This window comes from Plecotus auritus (assembly GCF_963455305.1).
Source record: "Plecotus auritus genome assembly, chromosome: 3".
Taxonomy (NCBI): domain Eukaryota; kingdom Metazoa; phylum Chordata; class Mammalia; order Chiroptera; family Vespertilionidae; genus Plecotus; species Plecotus auritus.
Window position 1 is genome coordinate 174,336,238 of NC_137772.1, and position 21,705 is coordinate 174,357,942.

The 21,705-nt window shown below is 47.7% G+C and overlaps 1 protein-coding gene and 1 pseudogene across 2 annotated transcripts; one reads left to right on the plus strand and one right to left on the minus strand.

Annotated features, from left to right (window-relative positions):
• Nucleotides 1-5,376: 5,376 nt before the first annotated feature.
• On the plus strand, nt 5,377-13,531 carry LOC308243507 (keratin, type II cytoskeletal 74-like; the record flags this gene model as incomplete). The annotated part of the gene is made up of 9 exons (XM_080659049.1): nt 5,377-5,847; nt 6,462-6,676; nt 7,102-7,162; nt 7,659-7,754; nt 8,272-8,436; nt 10,519-10,644; nt 12,150-12,370; nt 12,832-12,866; nt 13,335-13,531. The coding sequence occupies 9 exons, from the start codon at nt 5,377-5,379 to the stop codon at nt 13,529-13,531; spliced, it is 1,587 nt and encodes a 528-aa protein (XP_080515175.1).
• Nucleotides 8,895-9,672, minus strand: LOC308243321 (small ribosomal subunit protein eS1-like; annotated as a pseudogene). The gene has a single exon. The product of its transcript is annotated as a small ribosomal subunit protein eS1-like (transcript).
• Nucleotides 13,532-21,705: the final 8,174 nt, after the last annotated feature.

Here is a 21,705-nt window from a genome sequence, read left to right on the forward strand (position 1 = left end):
CCCAGGAGGGCTGCTAGAAAGTTCTAGGACCAGCTGCGCTGAGAAAACCACCACTAGGTGTCAGATCACTAAGCATCCTCCGATAAGTTTGAACAAGCAGAGGATCACCGTGCAAGGTCTTGACACTAATGTGGCGCCGGTGGGGATTCAGAGCCCTGACTGCCCTCTGGGATTTCACTCAGCACAGCGCCTGTGTTTGATGAGTGAGAGTGAAACTGAATTTAAATGGATGAGATCCAGCTACCTGTTTTCTTAATAATCTGGAGAATTCATGTTAACATGTGTGTGTAAGGGTGGGCATGGGGAAAAGGGACCAGAGGGATGAAGAGAGATGTAACTTCAATGACCACTACAAACTACTGGGGAATGTGGGATTCTGTACTCTGCAATATAAAGGGTGACAGGGTGATCAGCCACCCAGGTTGTAGCACTGGACAAGTCGCCAATCCTGGGAAGTTGGGCCAGGTGGTCACTGCAGCGATGGCTCTGCCCTACTGCTTGGTGCATATCCTATTTGATGTGGGACTCGATAAGCCAGGACTCAGAGAATTTCATGCCAGGAAAGTGTAGGGTGTTGGGAGGGGAGGTAAAGGGATGGAAGAAAAGCTGATGAATCTATTGTTTAAGCTAACTTTGGACGAGGATGGAAAAACAGGATCCTTTCAAACTGGTTCAGACAGGCAGAGAGCTTTAGATTTCTGCACTGAGCTCATTTTCAAATGATCAGATAACTCAGTTTCAAGTCCTTTCAGATTCCAAGGTGCTGTGGTTTATTCCCAAATCTTGTCACCTGAAAGCTAGCCCAAAAACTCTTTAAGCTTCTTACTCTTTCCATTAATGACCTTGATCTACAGAACGCTGGTTCCCTAGACTATGCCTAAGAGTAGTAAAAAAAACAACAGTGAGCTAGGGAAAAATGACCGTCAGGATCCATTCTCCAGCCAAGAAGACATGACTTTGGATGTGTTCATTTGGGATTATTCGTGGCACTACTTTCTATTTACCTCCAGGGTAGTGTGCTCAGCTGAAAGGGACTTTTACTCTCCAGGAATTCCCTTAACTCATGGCGGGAGATCATGGAGCAAATGGACTTGGCTCCTTCAGGGTTTTCTCGGGTCCTGTCTCTCTCACAGTTCTCCTTGTGTAACATGGAATCTGTTCTTTAACCTAAAGCCGTGGCTCAGTGATGTTTCTTCCCCTCATGACCCTCCTACAATTCCACACTGTCTGCAGGGAGAAGGGAACTGTCTTAGCTACCATCTTTCTCCCATTGACCACCCCTCCCCAAGTCAAACCTTCCCCTTCAGTCCACCTGGGCTGCTCATGGTCTCTTGGATACAGTGCACCTGTCCAGTCTGGATCACCTTCCAAGTCTCAAACCCTACCTCCCAGGGCCCAATGTATTTTATTTTGATTTTTTTAAAAATCAGGATTTTAATAACAGCTTATCTAAGTAATTCAGTTAAGCACATTATTGAATACAGGCATGTGGAATTAAACTACTGCAAAACAACAGCAAAACAACTCTCACTGGCTTATATTTGTTCTCCTCCAGTTCAATTTCTATTTCTTAGGGGTGAAGGAGAAAGTCTTAGAAGTCGCCCTCCCTCAGTGTCCAGCATTGAGCACTCCACACAGTAGGCACTCAATTTTACACTCATCGAATAAGCCAATCTCTTCAGGCTTTGGGACATTCAGTAGTCCAATGAACTCAAAGACTAGGGTGTGGAGTGTGATGACTAATTAAAGGGTAGCCAACAAGGTGAAAATTGGGGCTGTTAGAGATCTGACTGTGTAGGCCAAAGAAAATCGCCTGCAATTGCATTCCCTAGGAACCAGCTGTGGGGGAGGGAGGGAGGGGGGCGGGAAATCTGTGTGTAGCCACAGTCACAACACTGTTGTCTGGAAACCCTCCTCTGCCTCCTCTTCTTTCTCCTGCATCACAACTACCATCACCACTGTCATCATCACCACCACCACTATCACTGAGCCCTTACTTGCCAGCCCCTAGTACAAGACCTGGCACAGAGAGGCAGTGTGTGTGGAATACACACTGAAAGGTGCCAGGACCCCAGCCCTAGGGCTGCCTCTCCCCAGCCCATCACTTTGGAACATAGATGGGCTTAGTTCATTCTCCAGCGTTTTCCCAGGCACCTGAAACTCTGTTTTGTTAACCATCCTACATCTTCTCTAGACTTGAAGATCTAGCTTTGAACTTTTCCTACTTTGTAAATGTTCTTCTGAGAAGGTCTTTGGTAAGAGGTCCAGCTCTTCTAGCAGACAGAGCTCACACTCAGCCCCACAGTGGAGGTGCAGACTTGGCCCAGGAGACTCAGCCCACCAGAACCATGTGTATTTCCCATAGGGAGCCCCTCAGGGGTGGTGACTGGAGAAGGGGTCTAGAATAAAATAGCCCTGCTGAAAAGTGACTCTTTTCCTTCCCCCTCCCATCCCCATTTTGACTGACTCTCTCTCTGAACTAGAGAAACATGGCCCAAGGAACTCAGAAGCCCATGGTTGATACTCCTACCTCATATCAAAAAGTCTTTGCATCTCTGACTAATCTCTATGACATTATGTGATGATGATGGTTAGGAGCAAGGACTGTGAAACCAGACACTCTTTTTTTTTGTCTTTTTATTTTATTTTATTTTTTAATTGTTTGAAGTATTACAAATAGTAGTACATATGTCTCCCTTTTTTTTCCCCCCATTGACCTCCCCTCGGCCTCCCCTTCCCCCCAGTACATGCCTTTACCTGCCCCCCCCCCGTGTCTTGTATCCATTGGTTATGCTTATATGCATGCGTACAAGTCCTTCAGTTGATCTCTTACAGCCCCCCGCCCCCGCAATCTCCCCTGCCTTCCCGCTGTAGTTTGACAGTCTATTCAATGCTTCTTTGCCTCTGTATCTATTTTTTCCCCATTTATTTCCTTTAAAAAATCTTGCCTCTGCAGACTAGAAATAAACATATAATAACAAAAAATGTTTGCGTCCCAATTTCAATGTCCAACAGTTCTGAGTCCCCTTTTCAATGTCAAACAGTTCCTTATGTGTACATGTCAGCAATGATATCTGGATGGTGGGCACATGGTGGCAATGCAGATCCGACCCTCTCTGGTTTGGTCCTAGGCAACCTGCTGCGACGCACAGCTGCTGACTGCTAGCGTGGCAAGGCGTCGTCAGCGTCTTCCATCTCTGGACTGTTTCTCCTCTTGTCTTTGTGTTTGCAACAGACCTGTCAATTCCTCTCTGTTGCAGAAATCCACATGGTCTTGGAGCTGTTTTCTGAAAATATACAAACATATTCTCGACCAAAAGTTAATAAAGGAATCTTTTCTATATAATTGATTTGGGATCCTTTTTATTTTTGCCCAAACGATTTTCCTTTGGAAACCAGACACTCTTGAATTCTATCCCCAGCTCTGGTTTACTAGCTGAGTGACCTTGGGCAAGTTCCTGAATATCTTTAAGCCTCAGTTTCTTCAACTGTAAAGTGAAGTTAGTAAAATTAGAAACTTTTGTAGTGCTTGGCACAACATCTGGCACGTGCAAAGTGAACATAAACATTGACTTCTGTTGTTACTACTGTCACTATGACCACAACTGATTGTATTGCTGCCACCATTGCTCCTCCTACTTCAGGTCATACTTCAACCCCCCCTGCCTGAAAGTGGCTACTCTGTGCCAGCTTCTGTGATGGTTGCTGTTGGGGGTATAAAACTGGCCTTCTGGAGACCCCTAAAATGCCAATCAGAATTAGCCCCTCCTCCCCTGTGCACCTCTAATCCCTGTTCACAATGCTTTCCTGTTATTCTGGAGCTTTGGCCCCAGATTTAAGTTCTTTTTGTGAATTCTGTTCATGGGTCTTCAGGTTCCTTGGGAGCTGGAACCATATGTTAGTCATTCCCAGTCAAGGGACTCTAGTTTGTTGATATTCAGAACTTCAGGCTCACACACAATCTGGTTTAGAAAAGCACAAAACCCCCTTCAGTTATGCCCTCTCATCCTCTCTCATCTTAGGCCCTGCCAGGAAGGTTAAGCGGCAGGGTCCCTGGAGAAGGAGCTTCCACCGCTGCCTCTGGGCTGAGAGGAGAACCCAATGAAGGGAAAACCCTCTGAGGCAGCCAGGCCTATAGGCATCCTGGTGCCTAGCTCACTGTCTCCCCCTTTCCCTTCCAGCAGCCAGAGCAGTTGTCTACTACCCTCTGGCTGATCCAAATGGATCCAGGCTCCTCAATTTAGTTATAGAAGTGGTCAGAGTCCTGCATTAGGGCAGCTACCAGGTGCCTGTTTTTGAAATAATTTTTAGCATTTTTAACTTACACCGCCCTGTCCCAGGACGACCTGAACTTTATTATAAAAGATTGGCTTTTCTGTTCCAAGGTTGAGTGGCTTCCTAAAGTGATCAGGAAACTGGCAGAACAGCCCACCCTGAACCCAGGAGTGAGCCTCAGGGTCTTCTGTACCTTGGGCATGGAGTGTTTCCCTAGGGAGTGTGAGGACAGATGTTATCCCCAGAGAGAGAAGAGCGAATGTCCCAGCTCCTGAGGCTGCTCTATGGCCCGACCTCCTAGGATGAAAGAGCTCACCCTGTTCAGGAGAAAAAATTCAGCTGCAGGAACCGCCAGTTCCCTGGAAAGGTTCTCACTGTTGAAAAGGCAATGTCCAAGTCACCACTACCCAGGCCCTGCCCAGGACAGAAAGCCCCAGGCAGCACCACTGCTGGGGGCCATACAGTCATTTCCACTATTTTCCTTGTGTCTGTTCATTGCTGGACAGCTGTGGTCCTTAGAGTGACCCAGAGAGTGGCCCCTGGGATTTCTTTCTTGGGTCCAGATCTTTGAAGACCCACCATGTCCTTTTCCAGTCTCTTCATCCGCAGCATGGAGACCCCAGCTTCTCAATAAGACCAGCTTATAGGGAGATAGGGCCTCTGGAGAGGGACATGAGGGTTTGGGGTGAGCCCTCTTGGACAAAGCCAGGCATTTCCCCTGCTGCTTGGTAATAGATAAGCTAGAGGGAGGCAGCACTGGAAAAGTGAAGGTAGGAGATCTGTGAAGGGGATAACTCTCCAGGTCCCTAATTAGGAGCACAGATAAATGCCTGATTAGACCCCTCCAGTCTGCAAGGGCAGCATATTCCACTCGCTATCAGAGGTGCTTTGTTGCAGCAAAGGGCTTGGCCATCTCTGTTCCACAAATTGCCCATGGCCCCTGGCCCTTTAGCAGGAGGAAAGGATATGGTGGAGAGACGCCCTTTTCCGGTGTCCAGGGCTTGACAGGATAAAAGGAGCCAGCGCTGCGGGAGTCCCTTTGTGTTCTCTATCTGTTGGTGACTGCTGTTCTCCAGCTCTGCCAACTCCCTCTCTCCCATCATGAGTCGGCAACTGAGCATCAAGTCTGGTGGTGACAAGGGTGGCTTCAGTGGGTACTCAGCAGTGATGCTGAGGAAGGCTGTGGGCAGTGTGGCTTTTCACCGCAGAGCTGGCAAAGGAGCTGGGGCCGGCTTCAGCAGTCAGAGCCTCTACAGTCTCAGAGGGGATCGGTGTAGTTCCCTCCACATGGCTGGTGGTGATGTTCGGACCGGAGGTTACAGCTTCTGCCCTGGCTCTGGGTATGGAGGAGGCCGGGCCCCTGGCTTTGCTGGCAGCATGTTCGGTAGTGTTGCCCTGGGGCCTGTGTGCCCATCCATGTGCCTACCTGGTGGCATCCACCAGGTCACTGTCAACAAGAGCCTCCTGGCACCCCTCAATGTGGAGCTGGACCCCAAGATCCAGAAAGTACGCGCCCAGGAGCGGGAACAGATCAAGGCACTGAACAACAAGTTTGCCTCCTTCATCGATAAGGTAGGTCTCATAGGAGGAGGATAAGACAGTCAAGTAAAATATGAGTGGTTCCTGCTGCCTGGGAGTGGACAGGGCGTTGCAAATGGAAAGGTTGCAGCTGGACCTCAAGAAGGACTCCCTGATCATAACAGAGAGAATAGTACTGGAAGCTGGGTAGCACAAAGAAATAAATGAATGTATTGCTCTCTTTGGGGATTTTACAGAGAAGGGTGGGAAATTGGGTAAAGGGTAGCCATTTAGAAACCTTGAGAAAGAAGTGATGGTTTTCTAGAGGATGGTGGATGAACTTCCAGTTCTTTAAAGAGGAAAAGAGGTTAACAGACTCAGCATTATTTAGGGGAAGGGCTCATGGTACAGAAGAAACATGTACAGACACAAGGAAGAGCATCTCCTGGCTGCTGGCTCAGGTGACAGAAGAAAGCTATGGACTCACCTTTTTCAGTGACTGATTTTGTCCAGAAGGCTGTGGAATGAGCACGCAAAGGGTCTAGTTTATGTGGAATTCCATGAGTAGAGTCAGGACTTGAGTCAAATGACTTTAGGAAAAATCTATATAACCTGGGGAGTCAATGGTGTATGTCCATGAGACATGATAGCATTTATTATGGTTGCAGGTGCGGTTCCTGGAACAGCAGAACCAGGTGCTGGAGACCAAGTGGGAGTTGTTGCAGCAGCTGGACCTGAGCAACTGTCAGAAGAACCTGGAGCCCATCCTGGAGGGCTACATCAGCACCCTGCGGAAGCATCTGGAGACTCTGTCGGGGGACAGGGTGAGGCTGGACTCAGAGCTGAAGAGCATGCGGGTCCTGGTGGAGGACTACAAGAAGAGGTGAGCAGGTACCACCAAAGATCATGTTCCCAGAAGTTCCTGGGCTCAGCCAATTTTTGAGCCACTTCAGGAGGGAAGGGAGCAAGCACCAGGGTCAGGGCTCACACCCCTTCTCTAGTTGTGGGGGAAAGACCCTGTTTGATAACTTCCTATCTGGTTGATAGGAAAAGTTCCTATGCTCATTGATTCCCTGACTGGTTCAGTGGCCAGTTTGGGGAGCCTAATAGACAACTGAATGTTTTCCAGCAAGTGGAATGTAGATGAGGTAACTCAGGGACATAGCACTACCACCACTAGCTTCTGCACTGCTCACTTTTAGATCTTGTGGGGACTCTATATCCTGAGCACTTGCTCGATCAGAGGGAAGACAAGGCTACTTGGCTATTGGGACTGAGGTTTCTGCTATCTTCTTTCCTGGCCCACAGGTATGAGGTGGAGATTAATCGGCGCACAGCAGCTGAGAATGAGTTTGTGGTGCTCAAGAAGGTAAGAGAGAGAAGAGTCTAAGGACTCTGGTCTCTCTTATAACCCATCCTAACCAACTCTGCTCAGGACTTCAACCCAGGCCTCCTGGGGAGAGGCTGGTGCCTAAATGGGGATGGAGTCATAGTTATGGTCTCCAGCAAATTGAAGAAACAGGGCATACATCCAGGAAATGGACAGAGTCAAACAGGAGAGAATTCTGGTCTGGGAACTGGGAAACTTTGGTTCAGTTCAGCCTTCCTGTGTGACTTGAAGAAACTCACTCCACCTCCCTGGGCTTTGTTTTCTCCAGGTATAGCAGAGAATGAGAAGGCCTCATTCTCCTTCCCTATTCCCAAAGATTCAGTGAGTCTGAGAGAAAATCAATATTGAGTGATTATTCATCAATGTGCTTTCCTTTGTGGGAAAAACACAGGAAATCAGATAGCTTTGGGTCAGGGACAAGACAGCTGATGGAAAGAGGGTTGTATTGACCAATGGCTTTGGTGCCTCCTGGTAGGATGCAGATGCAGCCTACATAGTCAAGGTGGAGCTCCAGGCCAAAGTGGACTCTCTGGAAAAAAACATCAAGTTCCTCAAGTGTCTGTATGATAAGGTAAGGACACTCCTCTCCTTCCCCATCCCACCTCTCTCTAGCTGAGAATATCACCTGGCTCTTCCAGGGAGATGCCAATAGGAGGGATTTAGGATAAACAGTATGAAGGCTGTTTTGATGGAAAAGTGCAAAACCCTGCACTGGGAGACTATGACAGTGTAGAATCCTGGTCCCTAGAGCCCATAGACACAGGAGACAATCTCATCAGAGCCTTGAAAGTGACCTTGCTCACAGGCAGAAAAAAATGACCCCATGAAGTCCTGCTAAAGCACAATTTCTTGTGTCTGTAAATCATAGGAAATGCCTCCCACTACCTGTTGCCTGTGTGTGGGAGGGGGTTAGGGGGGGGGCAGGGGATGTCCTGCTCCTGTGAGCCTTCTCCCTCGGCTCCACAGACAGATCTCCAGCAGGCACTTCCTGCCTCCACCTTAGCCCTGCCAGGGCTGCAGGCCCAGAGACTGATGAGCACAGGAGAGAAGTTGGGGGACCCTAACTCTGTCCTCACTTCTCAACTTAGGAGATAGCCCAGATCCAGACTCACGCCAGTGAGACCTCCATCATCCTGTCCATGGACAACAACCGGGACCTGAACTTGGACAGCATCATTGCTGAGGTCCGCGCCCAGTATGAAAAGATTGCCCTGAAGAGCAAGGCCGAGGCTGAGGCCTTGTACCAGAGCAAGGTGGGCACTGGGGTGGGAATCTCCCTTCTCCACCAACCCCTTCTTTCTTGGGAAGGTACAACTCCACCAGTGAATGGGAGAGATATCTTTGGAGATGTGCTGAATGAAAAGGGGGTTATTACCAATGGTTTAGCAACATTCTACCCAAAAAGAATAATTAGCAGAGACCATTGTCAAAGATAATTTTTAAAAATGTCATGGATGGGCATATCCAACAGAGGATAGGCAATCCTCTGGTGGAAGAAAAAAAGCGAGGTGTTCTTGTTATAAAACAAAGGTATTTCCAGGAGGTAGAACATGTTGTCATGGAGCAGAAGGAGAGTAACAGATATAAAGCACAGTGTATATGGGTGAGCTGGGGTGGGCAGAGACAAAGAAGAGGAAGCCTAGAGCTCTTTCCTTTCTTTTAAAAAAATAATGAATAGGATTTTTTATTTGTTACATTAAAAGTCTGAATTTTAAATAGATTCTTTGAGGGGGAACTTATATCTATCAGCTCGATCAACTTTAACACCTGGCTCATCCCCAATAGCTTTTCCAGAGCTCTGCCTTCACCATGAAGCTCCATGAGTTTTCACAATCTAAACTTGGGCTTCTTCAGAATTTGACTTTCTAACAAAGACATCATGGAGCGGATAAATAGATCGTCACGTCTTTTCTGTGTTTTCCAATCCTATCTCAAATTAACTGACCACTTCTTTTAAGTCTTTTGCACCTCTTGGGTCATAAATTCCATCATCTTCTTCCAGATTTGGTGGACCTGTTGATTCTGAGCATAATAGGTCTTCCTAATCTGATTGTTGTTTATAGTAAAACCAACACAGAATAGATGAAGCGAATACTCACTGGTAGTCTTGACATCAACATGAGCTTCAATCATGGCCTGCCATTTATTGACCAGGGAGCACATTTTGTCACGGGTAAGAGCCATTCCGTGGAAATTGGTCAGGCTGTTTTTGTCCTGAACATCCTCAGTAATTAGTTTCAATTTTCTAAATGCAATTTCACAATTCTGCAGATCAGCTAGTGTCACTTCAAAAACATGACCCTTGACACCATCAGATGCGATTTTGGTTCCTTGAGTTCTTGTGACTAGTGTTTTTCTAATATTCTTATATTGAATATAGCTGGTGCTTTCACATCATACCAATTTTTCTTAGAAAATAGACCAACCACTTTCTTCTTGGCTCCCTTTGTGCCACCTTTCATAAGGCGCTCGTTCTTATCAACCACCATGGTGGTGGTGTTCAGAGAGCAAAAAGGCTGGGAGCTCTTTTTTGTTCAGTGAGGGAGGGCTTCCAAAAGGAGAGAGGAGAGTGCTAGGTGCCTTCTAGGTAAGAGGAGCTCTGCTTTGGAGTAAAATGCTTTGGGGTTGTCACTGAGAAGAGCCTTTCCAGGGCTCTCAGCACTCACTCCTGTCAGGCATAGCACTCCTTTCCACAGTCATTAAAGCCCAAGAACAGCAAGGATAGAGGTTCACTTGTCTCCATCCATGGCCATGTCAGCCCCTCTTCTCTGAAGAACTGGCCAAGGGGAGAGGGAAAGATTTGAGCTACAAGTCCTGAGCCCCAAATCACATCACCCCAAGGATATGTGCTGTCCTCGGCTTCCTGTCTACACAAAAGGGCTGCAGGACAATGTATGGTTCATGGGGGCAGAGACCTCTCTCCTATCCTGTTCACAGCTGTATCCCCAGTACCTGAACAGAACCTAGCCTTTAAAAGATGCCTCTACATAGAAGTACTAAATGAGTGGAAAGAGTCAGAGCTCTTCTTATATTTTGGAAGTGCTTAATAATATGAACTGCCTCTTTCCTTTATCCAACCCAAGAATGTATGCAGGGTGATGAGAAGGGAGGTTAGGCCCAGCAAACAGGTTCTGCTTTGAGAAGCAGGTGGACTTCTTGGACAGAACCATCACCAAACAGCTAGAAGGATGCTCAGGTCCTGTCTCCATCACCTTCTGAAGCCACCTCCCCTGGCTTGTTTCAGGGGTGGAAATGTTTACTCAGGACCCTTCTCCTACCTTGAATGGGTTGAGAAGTCCTGTCTTATCACCTACTTCCTATCTCTGGGAAACCAGATCCAGGAGCTGCAGCTGGCAGCCGGCCGGCACGGTGATGACCTTAAGAAGACCAAGAATGAGATGTCAGAGCTGAACCGGCTCATGCAGAGGATCCGCTGTGAGATTGTCAATGTGAGGAAGCAGGTGGGCAGCAACCCCACAGAGAACACCAGGGTCAATCTTACCCTCTGCGGTGGAGAAATTGGAGCCCATCCTTCAATAAAAATCAAATCTCCCCCACCTGGGCCCACCTGGGCTTAGGAGCCCCTCAGCCATCCATAGTCCCTCCTTCCCACCCACTGTCAGAGCAGACACCTGCTCAGAATTGGGAGGGGCCTTGAGCTTATTCCATCTGACTCCTGGGCTGGAGAGAGAAGTGACTTATCCTGGATCCTCAACTGGTTATTTTTTTTTTTAATTTTATTGATTGCTTTGAGAGAGAGAGAGAGAGAAACAAACAATGATTTGCTGTTCTATTTATTTATGCATTCATTGGTTGATTCTTGTATGTGCCCTGACCAGGGATCAAATCTACAACTTTGTCATATCAGGATGACACTTTAGCCAACTATGCTACCCAGCCAGGGCCCCAGCTGGTTATTAATAGAGCCAGGATTAAAATCCAGGTTTTTTCTTTTTTTTTTCCCTCTTTCTCAGATTTTTTCTGTGTGCAATAAACCTGGCCCATGTCTCCTCCAAGTGTGACCCTCTGAGGGCAGCCCCATGCCTCTTCCTCCCACTGGACACTCAATACATGTGGGATGTGTGGGTGTGCATACAGAGCCCCTCAGGGTGGGACGGGGTCATGGTGGCTGAGTGAGATTGACAGCAGATGAAGCCCTCCGGGTCCCCTACCCTGTGCCAAAGCCGTTTCTATTTCACCGGAGGGATCCTGTCTTACCTGGAAGCAGCAAACCTTAAGCACTGTGTCAGTGGGAAGATGATTTTAAGGGGTGGCAAATCCTTCCTATGTTCTCCACAGAGAACCAGGTCAACTCTGATAGTGACAGAATTGCCAAACTGAAAGACCAGAGCCCACTCTCCTCCCCACACCTCACAACCTTCCACACCAGGCACAGGCTCCATGGACTGTTTCTCTTTTGTTAGAACCTGTCATCACAGGGCTGCCAGATGTTCGTCAGAGCCCAGTTTCTGGGGCCATGGGCCTAATTTCAGGCCAGACTTGGGAACCATAGGCAGACCATCCTCACAGAGTGCTCACTCTTGTTGCTAAATGGTAGAAAGGGTTTCCGATGAGAGCTGTCCTACAGGCAGAAATCCTATCACAATGGCGCTTGGCTATCTGATCCTTAGAGGCATCCTGGCTGGGTCTCAGCTCGATTCTCTGGACCTGGCATACTTGGAATCTACAGCCATTGGTGGCTCCAACCCCAGGTGTTAGACAACTTTTCAAACATCGAAGTCTCTGCTTGCATTCCTGAAAGGCAACCACTCTGACAGCTTTTCACAACTTTAAATATCCATCTGCAACAGAAAATAGGGGAGACCCAGCTTCTGGTGTTGGCTCTGCAGCTATTCCCTTTTGTCACTTGAGCCTCATCTGTAAAGTGAGGGGGTTTTGCTACCTAACCTTTAAGATCTAAAAATTGTTTTGTGTTTTGATGATCTCCCTGTTCTTTGCCTTTCAGTGTGCCAATCTGAAGACGGCCATTGCCAATGCTGAGCAGAAGGGGGACAGTGCCCTGAAGGACGCCCAGGCCAAGCTTGACGAGCTGGAGGCTGCCCTGCACCAGGGCAAGGAGGAGCTGACCCGGATGCTGCGTGAGTACCAGGAGCTCATGAGTCTGAAGCTGGCCCTGGACATGGAGATCGCCACCTACCGCAAGCTGCTGGAGGGCGAGGAGTGCCGGTGAGGGGGCAAAGGTGCCAAGGGAGAAAGGGCTGTGGGTGGCTCTCTGCTAGGATGAGGGCCATTTGGAAGCTTCCTATAAGGGAAAATCAAGTGTGAGCCATGAAGCACAGGTGGTTGGTGGTGCTGGGAAAAGAGCTAGTGGGGTCAGAGGGACCTGGGTTTAATTGCTAGCTTTGCCACTTACAGCTGTTTGGTTCTGGTAAATCATTTACTGTCCCCAGGTCTCTATTTTCTCATCTATAAAATGAGGATTATTATAACCAGTTGAAGATCCAGGATAAGTCACTTCTCTCTCCAGCCCAGGAGTCAGATGAAATAAGCTCAAGGCCCCGCCCAATCTTATGCGTTGTTATAAGGATGAATTAAAACAATATACACATAAAAGCAGGAGTCCTCTAAGGCTTAGCTGAATCTAGACACACCCCTGAGGTTTTCTCCTCTAACTTTCTGTTCTTTAGAATGTCTGGTGAGAATCCATCCTCTGTGAGCATCTGTGAGTATCCCTGGGAGATGGGTTGGGTGGGGATTCTGGTTGGATGGGAAGGTGGGGACCCCAGGATAAGGTGATGTCCCTTCTCCACTCACTGTCTCCTCCTAGCTGGGAGTTTCTGGAAATGTCTTGTGAAGCTTCTCTAGCTTCAAAGGAAACCTAGTCCCCTTTTGTCCCATGGAAACAGTGAATGAAGTAATGCCCACCCCATGTCCTTTCTAGCTCTCCCCTGAGCATCGTCATTGAGAGAAAGGGTCGAGAATATGGCCTTGGGAGCCAGTGGTCCTAGACTCTCCAGGAGGTCTGTCCTGAGTGGCCCTCACCTCACACCATGCTGGGCTCACCAGAGGGTCTCGCTTCATCTTTGTGGTGTTTCTTGATGCTGAGGGTTGCTGTGGGACTAAGGGGGATGGCTCACTTGCTGACGGACTCCACTGCCTTCCTTTCCTGCTCTTGTCTCTGCCTCCTCAGCCGTCATCAGCAGTGCAAGCAGTTACCACCTCGGCTCCGCCGCCAGTACCACCCTTGGTGCCCGCAGTGTGGCGGGAAGCTCTGGCAGCACCTGGAGTGAGCAGACCAGGACCAGAGGGGCACCAGGGGCAGACCCCAAGGACTCTCAAGGCAAGAGTGTCCCAGTCAGTGCCCCAGCCAGGAAAGACACTCGATAAGCCACACAGCCTCTTGCTTCAGCACCTCAGAGAAGAAATGCCCTTGCCCATGCCCTGCCTGAAGACACCTGCCACACCCCAACCTTCTACCCTGAGGCCTAGAACACTGGGCCATCATACCATGGCTTGTCTCACTGTCAAATTCTGATTGGAACCGTCACCTCCCTGTTTCCTCAGGTCCTGTGTACACTTTGTGACTTCTCATTTTCTTTGCTGCCTTCAACTGGTGGGGGTCTTAGCTATAATTATCTTCTTGGTCTTAGCTATGATCATCCCTACAGAGAGAGGAGAGGAGGAAGAGGCAGAGGACGGAGGAGAGTCAGGAGGGAGGGGGAAAGGTCTTTGCAGAACCACTCCATTATTTAGGAGAAAATGTGTATAGTCTCAGACAGCAGCTGTGCCCATAGTCACAGGGCCAAGTGAAGGAGAATTGGAGATCTTCTGCCACCCCACCACCTACCCTCTACCTTTATTATCAGTAATAGCTACTTCCACATGTCAAGAACCTACCACATGCCAAGCTCCCTACATGCTTTGCCTTTCATTCTCATCCCTCCTGCAAGATGCAATAAGCATCCTTGGGACAGATGAGAAGACTCATTCTCTGAGATGCTGCAGAACTTGTCCCTATCATTCACTAAGTGCCAAGGGTCTGGAGATGAGCCAGATCAGGCTGACCCCAGGGTCCGTGTCTTTCCATGGCACGACACTGCCTGTTTAACAAAGGGAATGTCAAATTCGTGATTCTTTTTGTCAAGGACTGTGATTTGTGTTTGGTCTTCTCTCTGGGCTGTGTCCTGCAGTAGTTTCTGACTCAGTTCTTCTTGCTATGAGTTGTGTTTAGCGAGGGAAGCTTGATCTGTTTCTGGTGGTACCTCCCAGCCCAGAAGCCATGGCCTTTGATGTAAATATTTCTAAGAATGGCAACACCCAGTTCCTCCTTTGTATGAGTCAGGACTCTGAATGTCTGCTGTATATTCAATAAATTGCCCTCGATTAATGTCAGAGCTGCACTCCTGCCAGTGTGTCAATCTCTCCAAATTGCCCACCCCATAATGATAATGTACCACACCTAGCACACGTGCACAAACCTTCTGGGAGGCTAGAGGCAGATCAGAACAGCCTTCTCTGGAGGTGAGGTCAGGCTGATAGGCGATATGGACACACATGCAAAGCCACACATGTGTACAAATCAGGGAATGGCAGCCCAGTGCAGCAATGCGGAGAAGTGATCAGAATGGAGGAGCTAAGCAAGGAAGACTTCCTGGAGGAGGAGGAGAGTTTAGTCAAATAATCAGAAAGATAGACACATAGATTTCTGGAGAGAGAACTTACATTACACCATTGCAGTAGGTTTGAGTGCAGGTTTTGTGAGCTTGTTTTGGTGAGGGGTGGGAGGGCTCAGATTTCTTGATGTCAGTAGTGGGGTTGATTGAGTTTCCAAGTCCCCCAGATTTGGCTGGAAGAATTCAGCCTTTAGTCAGCTTTCTTATTTGTCTAGTGTTACGAGTATGCACCCAGTTGTTCCCCCAACAGCCCTCAGGGAAACAGGGATGGGGCCTAGTGAGGACAGGGCCTCTGGTCCCAAGCTGCTGCCTCCATTGACCTCATTGTGCCTTCCATGTATTAAGGAGGTCCTCTTCTGTGTGTGCCAGGATGCAATAAACCTTGGGAAGGACAAGATCCCAGGAGTCTGGTGGGCTTTCTGCCCAAATGCCTCTCTTTGATGTTTCTGGGTCATCTCTGTGGGTTTTTAGAACAGTGAGTGTGCTGGGAGTTACGGGGGTTCTATTGCAGCTTGGCCACTAGCCAGTCACCTGCTATGCTCAGACCAAATCAGTGGTTCTTAACCTGATGGGTCATGACCCCTTTGAGATTTGATGGAAGCTATGGACCTTTTCCCTTAGAAAGTATACAGAATTATGTCTGCATGTTCAGAGGTTCACAGCCCCCGCCCCCCACCCCCATCCAAAGCCCATTAATGGACTTCCTGGGTCATGAACTCCAGGACCAGATACCCCTAAAGTCCTTCCTAGCACTGATGCTCTGCCTTTCACAAAAGGCCAAATTCCCAGTGGCCCAGTAAGAGGGGCTTGGTGTAGTAGAGTAGATGGGATCCACTTCTTGAAATAGGCTTTAGTGGAATCCATGAGCCATCCATGGAATTGCCTCTTCCAGGGCCGTAATGCAGACACGCTTCTGACCCCTGAACTGTGAGGCCTGAGTGCTATGCCCAGCCCTGGATGCACAGTGAAGGACCCAGAGGTTACGTGGATGTGATCTTGGGGGACAGAGATAATGTGTCCTGTGCTGGGATATGGAGGATGGCAGAGGGGCAGCTCTCCTGGTTGCAGCTTATCTCCATCAGAAATGGGGAGATTCTTTATCATCTGGGGCTTAAGATCCTGAGGAGTGTACAGTGGTGACCACGTTATTGATTTAGGATTCAGTTTGGAGATGTTTTTGAAGTCCAAAAGGGGAAAGCATGGAGTCAGGCCCAGTGGTGACCAACTTCAGTTCCATAGGTCAAGCTTCAGCATGCAAGGCAGAGACTAGAAGGAACAGGTGTGTGGGGGAGCTTGGGTTGGAGAGCAGCCCAGGGGAGTGAGGGAGCACCCATACTGTCTAGGAGGTTAAGTATCTGGTTCACTTGTTCTATGGAGACCTCCAGTGAAGTTTCCAGTTAGGGGTGGGGTCATCTGGCTGAGTGATGTTCATGCTCACACAGTCCCTGTACATGGATTGTCATTTACATCTTTTATTGCCTGGACATTTACTGCTCCTTTGAGATTCTGCTCAGGTACCCACTCCTCCTCCTGGAAGCCTTCCTGGACCCCCAGGCTGAGCTGAGTGTCTATTGGCTAGGATCTTGCAGTGCCCGATGCTCATCTCCACTGTGATACCTCCACATGTGATTGAGATGATCTGTTGTGTGATTGATTCCAATACCATCAAACCTGGGGTCTGTAAGGACAAGGATTGGCCTTATTCATTGCTGGGCTTAGCAATTAGAAGACACTCAAGGGAGCTTCACCCAACAGAGACACCCAAAGGATGGTATTCTTAGAGTCTTTCTATCCAGCACAATGTGTTTAAAAATATTTTGTGAGGTAAAACCCATACATCTATGACCATTTTGACAAGGGTGCCAAGACCGTTAAGTGGAGGAAAGAACAGTCTCTCTTCAACAAATGGTGCTGGGACTACTGGATACTCTTATGCAAAGGAATGAAGTGGGACTCCTACTTCCGACCATATACAAAAATTTACTCAAATAGGACCGACCACTTAAATATAAGAGCTAAAACCATAATACACTTAGAAAAAAAATAGAGATAAATTTCATGACCTTGAATTTGGTAAAGGATTCTTAGATATAACATCAAAAGCACAAGCAACAAAAGAGAAAATAGATAAATTGGACTTCATCAAAATTAAAAACTTCTGCACATTAAAGGACATTATTACAAAAGGGAAAAAACAACCTGCAGAATGAGAAAATATTTGAAAGCATGTCTCTGCAAAGGGTGTAGCATCCAAAATACATAAAGAACTTACCACTCGACAACAAAAAGACAACCCAATTAAAAAATGAGCAAAGGTCTTTAATGAACCTTTCTTCAAAGAAAACATACAAATGGTCAACAAGCACATGAAGAAATGCTCAATATGATTAGTCATCAAGGAAATGTAAATCCAAACCACAATGCAGTACCATTTCACACCCAGTACAATGGTTGTAATAAAAAATAATGGAAAATAAAAAGTGTTGGTGAGGATATGGAGAAATTGGAACATTTATACTTTGCTGCTGGGAATGTAAAATGGTTCAGCCACTGTGGAAAACACTTGGGAAGTTCCTCAAAAAATTAGACAATTCCACTCTTAAGTATACATATCCAAAAGAATTGAAAACAAGTGCTTAAACAAATACATGTACATGCATGCTCATAGAAGCACTGCTCACAATAGCTAAAGGTGGAAGCAGCCTGCTAGACTCTGAATGTTTATGTCTCACCAAAAGTCACATGTTGAAATCCTAACCCCTAAAGATGATGGTATTAGGAAGTGGGCCTTTGGGAAGTGCATAGATTATGAGAGTCCTCATGAATGGGATTAGTGTTCTGATAAAAGAGACCATACAGAGCTCCCTTTTCACCATGTGAGGACATAGCAAGACACCACCAGCTATGAACAAGGAAGAGGGCCTGCTCCAGAGTGCAACTGTGTTGGCACCTTGATCTTGGACTTCCCAACCTACAGAACTGGGAATGGGAACTGACTGCAAATGCATACTGGATTTTCTTCTAGAATGAAAATATTTGGAACTATATAGAGGTTGTGGTTGCACTACATTGTGAATATATTAATGCTACTGAAGTGTTTGCTTTAAAATGATTACTTTTAGCCCAGCTGGCATGGCTCAGTGGTTGAGTATCAACCTATGAACCAAGAGGTCATGATTCGATTCTTGGTCAGGGCACATGCCTGCGGGTTGCAGGTTCAATCTCCAGTGGGGGTTGTGCAGGAGGCAGCCAATCAGTTATTCTCTTTCATTATTGATGTTTCTATCTCTCTCTCCCTCTCCCTTCCTTTCTGAAATCAATAAAAATATATTTTAAAAAAATGAAATAAAATGTTACTTTTATATGAATCTCACCTAAATAAAAATAATATTGGGGAGAGGACAGGTAGCAGAGAAAAGGCCAGAGAAACTTTGCTCCAGCTTTTCCTACCAAATAGCAACCTGGAGTAAATATAGGGAGAACAGTTGGGGCCAGTAGGAGGATGAAGATCTTACCCTCCATTTGAGTGATCAAAGGGAAGCCTGGGGAATTTGAGGACCTCTCACTTCCTTTATCCCCAGTATGAGAACACAGAGAAGTTGCTCAGTAATTGGTGAATGAATTACCAATTACAAAAGAAGATGGCAGTCATAAAGTGTGTGCCTTGTCTCCTGGAACCTCTTTCTTGCCCCTCCTCCCTGTGCCTTTCCCTCTGCCTTTGACCCTCTCATTTTCTGATCTTTACAAATGTTCTCCCCAGGGTCCAAACTTGGTGTAGCTCAAGGCTTTAACTTATTCATTCATGTGCATTGGTAGAGGAGATTTCATGGAAATGGATGTTCTGTGACCTTGAGAAGTCAGTTTGTCCATCCTTCGGCCCTTTGGAAGGATGTTCTTACAGACCCAACTAGTCAGAACCTTTCCTGCTCTTATGAACTCAGAGATATTTAATGAATGAGTGAATTTGATTCCCTTACTTGGTCACCAGCTGTGTTTCACCACATCCCTTCATGACTATCATTGAAAATGAATATAGTGAAAATGAGACAATCGGCTCTTGCTTGTGTGCCACTAGTGGAGAAGAATGGAAACATGGAGGTCTGCAAGCAATAGCTAATTCAAGATGGGGCCCATTGTCAGTTCGATGGTCATCAGAAACCCGTGTACACATGCATAGATATGTGCTCATTGGCTCACTGGTTCATGTCTAAGGAAGATATTGAAAATAGTTAACAATTGATATTCTGCTCATGTCCATGTTCAGGTCTACCTAATATAGATGTGTACCCACACACATCCTCCAACATGTTGGGGCATATCTGTCAGCTGGGAGAAGTCAGAGTGGACCTGCAGGATGAGGGTCAGATGGGCAGAAAGGGGAGGACTGCCCAAGAGGCTACTGCCTGAATTCCAGAGGGAGAGAGGATCGGGTGCAGCCTGGGCCATGGCAGTAGTGATAGATACAGAGGAGCTGGGGCAAAAGAGGACAGGTGACTTCCTGAGGGCGGGGAGAACCCGGGAAAATGGCCATGAGCACACATCTCATGGCAGAGCCCATGTGGGATAGGAGGTGTGAACTCAGTTTTCCACACTGTGGTGCAGATGTAGGGAGGACAGCAGGAAATTGGAACTGGAGCTTGTGGGAGGCTAGAGTTGGGCATGTGCACCTGGAATAGGACAGGCACCTGCACTGGGCATTTGTACGTGAGGAAGCCAGGACGGTGTAGAGACTAAGAGTACACATTGCAGGCAGGCTGCCTGGGTTGAACCCTAGCTCAGCTACTCACTAACTGTGTGACCTTGGGTAAGTTACCTAACTTCCTGTGCCTCAGTATCTTCATCTGTAAAATGGGGATAATAACAGTACCTGCCTCATAGGGCTGTTGTGAGAATTAAATGAGCTAATATAGGTGAAGTGCTCAGAGCAGTGCCTGGCAGAGCTCACACTGTGTGTTAGCTACTACTACTATCATCATCATCATTATTATTATTTACAAGCTGCCTGCCATCCTCCTTGGGGAGTAGGTGGAATAGGTATTAGTATCCCCCTTTTTAGAGATGTGGAAACAGTGGTTTAGGAAGTTGTGAGACCTTCCCTTGGTCACACAGCAGGCCCAGTACTTAGGAGTTCAGAGCCTTAAGGGTATATTCTTTGCCGGAGGTTTGGAGTGAGGATGAAGGAAGGAGATGGCCAGCAAAGCTCAAAGGAGGTGCTTCCAGCCTTAGAGCTGAGTGAGGGGCTGGCTGCCTTGGAGGGCACCTCTGGCAGCCACACTGCAGGATGGGAGCAGAGCTGAGTGCCTGGCAGGATGGCGCTGTTCTGTCCCTTATATCCCAGCTCCCTTGGGGTGAGCTCACATTTGGCCTTGCCAGCTGCCAACCTGCTGAACAGCTGTCCTGCCCCTAGATGAGCGGCTCTGATTGTGGCCACATCCCCCAGGGACTGTGCTGTCTCCAGCTGTCTTGGGGCTGAGCACCCTGCCTGCCTGCAACTCCAGGAGGATGCAGGGGCACGAGGAGGGGGCTTGTGGGTGTTCACATACAGCATGTTCCTTTCCTGGGTCTGTGTGCTGAGGAGGGCTGGCAGGGCCTGAGCTGATGTCATCCAAATGGCCCAGCTCATTCTCTCTAATTTTGGAGACAATTATTTCCTTAGAGCACTACCTGCTTCTCTCTCCGCACCTCCAGCCTCTCCCCACCCCCACTGCTCCTACCCACACAGCAGTTAGATTCTGCTTCCTCGAACACGTGTGGCTCAGACTCTGCCTGGCTCACAAGCCCTCAGTGGCCCCCTACCACTTGCCCCATCCCATGTACTGCTAGGGACCTAGGGTCCCTCCCCCCAAACAATCTTATGATGGCTTCAGCCCAGAGGGCCCTTTTCCTTAATACCCTTCCTCCTGCCAGCCTGGGCCGTTTTCACATTTCCTCTCCGCCTGTCCACCCACGCCTTCTCCCTGTAAAGGACTAGAATTCAAACCCTTTCCTTTGGGCAGCCCTTGTGACTTAGTGTCCTCAGGTCTTGCCTCTCTTCTGTGCATTCCCTTTTTTTCTCACTCAGCAATTACCATCTTGGATTGGACTAAATGACTAAATGTTCTTGCCCAGCACTTTCCAAGACCTTCTCTGGAGGCTTCTCAGACCCCAGAAGACTGAGGGGGTGCAAGTGGGTCCCTACTGGGGCCAAGGGATCACAACAAATGTGGCAAAGTGATCATCACCATAGAGGTAGAAATAAAATTACAAAGTTACAAATGGTGCTAACCAAATAAAACATTTTGCCTATGAAACCAAAAGACATACAAAACATAATTTATTTAATACACAATTTAAATTTTCCCTTGAATGTTCGAACTAGATGTTCCTGGTAGCTCAGACACACTCCCATCCACTGTTTCACAGATGAGTTAAACTGTAGCTCAGAGATTTCCATGCCTGGCCAAGCATTGCTCAGAATTTCATTCCCACCTAGCATTTGGGAGATCCCCGGAAAGGCATGAAGGGAAATGAAGCTAAAATACAGTAGATCCCATTGTCCACCAACCCAAGAGGTCTCCAAAGCAAGGGGCTCTGTCTCCTTCTGCCCCTGAGGCTCCCCAAATCTCAGTTAAGACCTGGGAAGGGCCTTGGAAACCTCAGTGAACTGTGGCCCTGCCCCGGTTTCCTTCTGTCCCTCCTCTTTCCCTCCAGCAAAAAACACAAGAAGCCCAGGAGCCCCACCTGGGCCCACCCTTCCTGTGGGTGGCCTAGAACTCTCCTTCCTGTTCTATCATCATCCTCATCAACAACATTGGGTGTTTCACACCTAATAACCAGGATCTGATTAATTCATGATAAGGTGTTAATGACTTGTTAATAGCTTGATGAGATGCTTTTCCCAGGAACACA